Consider the following 6643-nt stretch of genomic DNA (forward strand, 5'->3'; position numbering starts at 1 on the left):
CCTTTGTGGGGGGGAAGTGGGCGGGGCGAAGTTTTGAAATATTTTTGTAGCAATGACATATCACAGAAGTCTGGATCCAAAACATCGTTGCTCTAGCTCTTATAGTCTTTGAGCACTAGGCGCTGAAGGGGACGGACAGACGGACGGACGGACAGACGGACAGACGAACAGACGGACAGACGGACAGACAGACAGGGCCCAATCGACTCGGCTATTGATGCTGATCAAGAATATATATACTTTATGGGGTCGGAAACGATTCCTTCTGGACGTTACACACATCCACTTTTACCACAAATCTAATATACCCCAATACTCAATTTGAGTATCGGGTATAAAAAAGAGACAAGCACTTGCAGAAATAACAATACAGATAAGTAGTAGACTGGAGTGAAGACGACGGAAAAACAGGTAATAAAAGAGATACTACACTGGAACAAAGACGAGACAAAACAGGTACAATTGATTTACGTTTACAATATTACAATAAACATAACAATTTAAAATAATGTCTATATCTTTTTCTATAATTACAGGGAAGACAAGAAACAGCGGAGCATCGGCCGGCATAGCAAAACACAATGCTTGTAAAGACATTGCGTTGCATACCGGCCGACACCGTCGTTCCCCCTGGTCGACGAAATTGGCGTCATCCGAAGTCGTCAGAAGTAGGTGCAATTAGCACCTCGTCGTCGTTGTGGCTGTGGCTGCTCTCTTGGAGAGCCAGTGGCACTGGTCCGGCCACCAGCTGGGAGCCAGGAGTAGACGGCACACATATTACTGTGGCGACACGGGTCTGGCCGCCAAAGTGAAATGGATGTGAGTGTGTGTGTGCGTCGGCAATTGTGGCCCTAGTGTAGAGCGAGTGGCACTGGTCCGGCCACCAGCTGTGGCAATGGCGGACAACGACACACCTACTCGAACGCACAGGTCCGGCCGCCCAAGTGTAATGGATGTTTGTGTGTGTGTGTCTGAATGGCTGGCGGTAAGTATTTTGAGAGCCCTTTTTAATCGTATGTGTGGTGATACGATCGGTGATATGATCACCCTTACAAACCAAACCGTGAACCCCTCGTTCAGCTTACTGCTGCGAATCCAATCCGGCGGCGTGGAGTGGGAGAGTCCTCGGATGAGGATCCTCAAGCCACGTTCCTGGCTGGGCTGATGCCCGAATTCGCCGTGCCGGATGTCATCGTCGGTGGTAGTGGCAGGGTGTTTGTGATGGTGATGGCGGTGGTGGTGTTGGTGTTTGTATTGCAGGTGTATTTGTATTTGTTTTGTATTGGCGTCATTATTATCTCTATTGTTAATTGTGGTATTGTCTGTGTGAATGGCTGGTAATTGTTTATGTATTGGCTGTTGTCGATGTTGGTGATGGCTGTGGGTCTGGCTATTTGCATTTATAGTAGTGTCAGGGGCAGGGCAGGGGCAGGGGCATGTGTTGGCTGTGCAGATTGCGGCAGAGTGGCAGGATCGGCAACTGTTTTGGTGTTGGTTGCATCTGCCGTCCGTTTCTGCTGCTTCTGCTGTTGCTCCCTCAACTCGTGCTGCCTCAGCTGCTCCTGGACAATAGCCTCTAGCTCCTCCATTGTCTGCCTTTTTTTCTTCGGCTTCCCAATTGGCGGCCGCTGCTGCCGCTGCTGGTGATGGCGGCCCCGTCGTCTAGCCTGCTTCCTCTCACCCTCACCCTCATCGTCACTCCCACTGTCGATGAGGGCGCGGCGTCGTTTTGGTGTTGGTGGGATTGGTTGTGATTGTGGTTGTGTAGTTGCTGCTGGCGTCTTTTCGGCCTTTCCCTTTGTCTTTGGCGGGATTTTGGATTTGGCGGGGTTGCGGGATTTGCAGTTGGTATTGGCGCTGCTGTTGCTGCTGATGTGATGGGGCTCGAGGGGGAGTGGCTGTGGCCGTGGATATGTCGGCATGGCAATGGCTGGGTACTCACTCGATGGATGGCTGTGGCGTCGGCGCTCTGCACTGGCGTTGTCGTTGGTTTTGGCGCCTGCGCCGAGGGCTCTGCTGCTGCTGCTGCTATTGGCGGTGTTTGTGTTGGTGTTGTTGGCTGCTGCTGCTGCTGCTAGGGGGCCTCTGCGGGCGCTCTGCCGCCGTCGCTGTGTCGTCTGGTTGACCTCGTCTGGCCATTCCTCTGGTCATGGCTGGCTGTTGGTTTGTGTGTTGGCGATCTGCTGCCTGTTTGTTGTTTTTAATTGAAAAGTCTCTTGTGTGTGTGTGTTTGTGTTTAATGTATTTATTGGCACTTTTATTCTCTGTTTTCTCGTCTATCACAGTTATCTCTTTTTGGTTTGTGATGTGGACGGGAAACAAAAGCTTGTCATAGATAGTAATGGGTGTGGTGGAGGAAGGGCGGCACGGCACGGCACGGCACACACAGACACACAAAAAGAACAGGGCAACACAGAAAAACGTCAATGCGAACCCGCACAGAACAATCAAAAGCGACACGACACGACACGGTTTTCAAAACGTCCGACGATCGCTACCTCTCGAGCGGGCGGACTGAGATGAGAGTGGCGACGAGGTTCATGGTGGAACACTCATATGTCCACCAACTCCCATATCTCCCCCTCAACTCGACTGGCCGATCGCCGATCGTCATTTACCGGTGCTCTCACCCCCGGTTCCACTTTCACTCACCCAATATTGAGTGAGATGAAAGTGGTCCGAGGGCAGCAGCACCGATAAGTAGGCAATGGAGAATTTGCATTGGCCGTTTGTTTTAGTGGCTGTCTGTGTTGTCGTTGTTAATGGCCAGTGTCTTATGTTTGTGCTGTTTGTGTTGGCTGCTCTGTTGGCGGGGGATGGAATGGGAAGGGGGAAATTTGCCTGCTCCCGTATAACCGCCGGATACTTTAAATTTCCGGATCTTACGATCCGGGCGCGAGACGCTCGAAGAGTCGACCGCATAGCATCTTGTGGCGGTTTAAATGGCTTTGTTGGGGCATTTGGCAGAGTGGCGAAGGATGGCAGGTTCATTTTATTTCTGCTCAACCGCATTTGGCATTTAGTGACGTTTGAAGTGGGTGGGGGGGGGTGGATGAGGAATTGGCTGGGCATTAATTGCCGAATTGGCGACCGATAACACACCGGCATTGATAAATGCAATTTGAGTTTGTAGTGACTTTTTGGTGTGTTATCGGCTCGGGTATTTTTTCTAATTGGCGTGGTATTTTTGGGTCATTAATGGCGTTGCCACTTGTCAGGTATTGTGGAAAGGGTGATAGTTGGGAAAGAAGATGAAGAGGGAAAGGTAAATATGCTAAAATAAATAACTAAAATTAAAATTACATTAAACAGCTAAGGACAATCTATCTACAATTACTACAAATAAGGACTACAAACTACAGAGGTATATACAAGGTAAAACAAACAATAATTACAATACATTTACACAACAATAAACATACTTAAATATCATTTATTTTTAACAGGAGGGACAACTACAACGAAAGCACGGCGGCATGGCAAACGCAATGCAGACATTGCGCCGCATACCGGCCGGCTCTGTTGTCCCTGTGCAGGATTAGTGGCACCATCTGGGATCTTTGGTGGCGATGGCTGGACTTGGAGATGGCGTGCATCGTGGGCAAAGGTGTTCATTGACGAGCGGCTCTGGTCCGGCCGCCCACGTTGCATCTGTCGTTGGTTGGTGTTGGCTGCTGCACTCGAGTGGCACTGGTCGGCCACCAAACTGCATTGTCGTTGTGCTGACGTTGACATCGAAAAGTGATGCCAACGAATCATGATATTGGCCGCATCCAAGTGGCGAACTGGTCCGGCCACCAGGATACGTTGTCGTTTTTGTTGTTGTTGGCCGCATCCGAGTGGCTGCTGGTCCGGCCACCCAGGATGCGCTGTCAGTTGGATTGGCCTGGCCTCCTCGGCAGCTGTTGGTTCGGATTGGCGTGACGTCACGGCCATGGTCAGGCGGCAGCGTCATCAGATGAGGCCTCCTTTTCCGTCCCTTTGGCAGAAAATTGATGATGTTGATGGCGAGGCAGCTTCTTGTTGGTCAGCTCTGTCTGGTGATTGGCAGGTAAGTGTGCATTTCATGTGTTTTGGCCGATTTTCGTTGTTGTCCGTATTGACGTCTTTTTCCTTTGTTGCAGTGGCTGTCTCTGGATCAACGATTGGCACCACATAGACGTCCCGGACTGACGGGGACAGACAGTTGGACAGCAAACTGACAGCGCCAACCGACTGCGAGCCCCAGCTCCAGCCCCACGTCCAGTCTTCCATCGAGGTCCCTTTGTCGGTGGAAAGTGCAGCCGGACATACCACAGGCTTCTCCCAGCTGTCAGTCCGAGGCACTTTACATAACATATTCTCCTACGAGCAGGATTCAAATAAAAGGTACCCCAAAGCAGGCTTCGAAGTAGCCTTTAATTGGACGTTACAGGAACCCCACCCGTTCGTCATAAACAGTCGGGCTTTGGAAGGAAGCACATCTCGCAAAAAAAAAAAAAAAAAAATATCCGTAAAATCGTTGTGAAAAAAGTAAAAATGTCTGATGTGAAAATAAAATTCGATTGGGGCGACGACAGTGTGGATCAGCCCATGCCACAGGCCTTCAAGGAGAAGGAGGTGGCCAAGGCCGGCTGCCACACCCCCCGGGTCTACCGCTTCAAGGACATCTACGAGGGCAAGAGGAAGCAGCAGCTGAGCAAGTGCCTCGAGGCGGAGCGCAAGCAGCGCGAGTTCCACAGCCGTCCAGTGCCAACTTTCCCCAGATCCACGAGCGCCAGGCGGCCAAGCCCGTCGTCCACCGTGTCACCCAGCCAGTCCCCCCAACGTGCTCAAGAACTCTGATCCGGCGGAGATGAGGCGCCGCCAGCGGCTGGAGTTGGAGTCCTCGCGTCCAGCTCTGAAGCCTCTGCCCAGCAACTTCAATGCCCAGACCTCGCAGCAGCAGGAGGAGCAGCGCCTCCGTAAGGAGCGTGAGGACTACCAGAAGCACCGCCAGTTGACCACGTTCCGGGCTAGTCCCAGCCCGTTCAGCACTACGCCACGTTAGTGGGGAGTGGCCTTCCTTTTTCCCGTCATCCCTTTGCCCCTTTTTCAATTTTGATTTGTTTCTTTGTTTTTAAATTGTTGTTCAAATTTGTTTTGTTGTTCGAAGAAATTAAATTACTATAATCAGCACAGACGTACACCCATGAGTGCATGAGTGTGAATGACTGCACAATCAATTTGTTCGGCATACCCTTGGCGAGGGGTACACCACCAAAGGGTCGAAACGAAACGCACTACAACGAAATCCACCTCGAAAGGGTATCCCTCAGTTCGGTCTCCCAGGCGAGACCCATTTTCTGGTTTAAAATGGCTCGGGTCGGTGGCTCCATCAATCAAGTGGCCCCCGACCAGCCCCAGGCCAAGCCACAGCCAATCCGCAGGGCAGGGCCACGCCCACGTGTGCCCGTACAAACAATTTGTTGTAAGTGTATCAATTGATGCGCCCCCGATGCACGTACGAGTGTGAGCTTTCCACGTGTGCCAGTGTGGAGGAGGAGTACGTCACATCTGCGACTCTACCAATCTGCCGTGGAATTTGATTTTGTGTTTGATTTGGTTCGCTTTTCCTCTGGATAAATGTTGTTTTGAATATCCCTGTATGTAAATGATGTGTAGGAAAGTGTGGCTTGTGGCCGAAATAATGTGAAAACTTCATGAATTGCAAATTTGATTAATAATCTACATAACATATTCTCCTACGAGCTGATTCAAATAAAAGGTACCCCAATCGCAAAGCAGGCCTCGAAGTAGGCCTTTAATTGGACGTAACAGGCACCCCACCCGTTCGTCATAAACAGTCGGGCTTTGGAAGGAAGCACATTTCGAAAAAAAAAAAAAATAATAAATCCGTAAAATCGTTGTGAAAAAAGTAAAAATGTCTGATGTGAAAATAAAATTCGACTGGGGCGACGCCAGTGTGGATCAGCCCATGCCACAGGCCTTCAAGGAGAAGGAGGTGGCCAAGGCCGGCTGCCACACCCCCCGGGTCTACCGCTTCAAGGACATCTACGAGGGCAAGAGGAAGCAGCAGCTGAGCAAGTGCCTCGAGGCGGAGCGCAAGCAGCGCGAGTTCCACAGCCGTCCAGTGCCCAACTTTCCCCAGATCCACGAGCGCCAGGCGGCCAATTGGTGAGGAATTGGCTGGGCATTAATTGCCGAAGTTGGCGACCGGCATTGATAAATGCAATTTGAATTTGTAGTGACTTTTTGGTGTGTTATCGGCTCGGGTATTTTTATACCCGATACTCAAAATGAGTATTGGGGTATATTAGATTTGTGGTAAAAGTGGATGTGTGTAACGTCCAGAAGGAATCGTTTCCGACCCCATAAAGTATATATATTCTTGATCAGCATCAATAGCCGAGTCGATTGAGCCCTGTCTGTCTGTCCGTCTGTCCGTCTGTCCGTCCCCTTCAGCGCCTAGTGTTCAAAGACTATAAGAGCTAGAGCAACGATTTTTGGATCCAGACTTCTGTGATATGTCACTGCTACAAAAATATTTCAAAACTTCGCCCCGCCCACTTCCGCCCCCACAAAGGACGAAAATCTGTGGCATCCACAATTTTAAAGATATGAGAAAACCAAAAACGTAGAATTGTAGAGAATGACCATATCT

At 50.3% G+C, this 6643-nt stretch overlaps 1 protein-coding gene across 2 annotated transcripts in view; it reads left to right on the forward strand.

The window, feature by feature from the left end:
* Window positions 1-5353, forward strand: part of LOC117194428 — a 49163-nt gene extending 43810 nt beyond the window's left edge. The window contains exons 1-2 of one of the 2 annotated variants that reach the window (XM_033398995.1): window positions 4487-4855; window positions 4928-4999. In XM_033398995.1, the coding sequence (XP_033254886.1) occupies window positions 4519-4824 (306 nt within the window). In that variant the 5' untranslated portion in view covers window positions 4487-4518 and the 3' untranslated portion in view covers window positions 4825-4855; window positions 4928-4999. Of the gene's footprint in view, window positions 1-4486; window positions 4856-4927 lie in introns of those variants that run through there. The other variant, XM_033398994.1, reaches the window with a different exon arrangement.
* Window positions 5354-6643: the final 1290 nt, after the last annotated feature.

Source organism: Drosophila miranda (genome assembly GCF_003369915.1).
Source record: "Drosophila miranda strain MSH22 chromosome Y unlocalized genomic scaffold, D.miranda_PacBio2.1 Contig_Y3_pilon, whole genome shotgun sequence".
NCBI lineage: Eukaryota > Metazoa > Arthropoda > Insecta > Diptera > Drosophilidae > Drosophila > Drosophila miranda.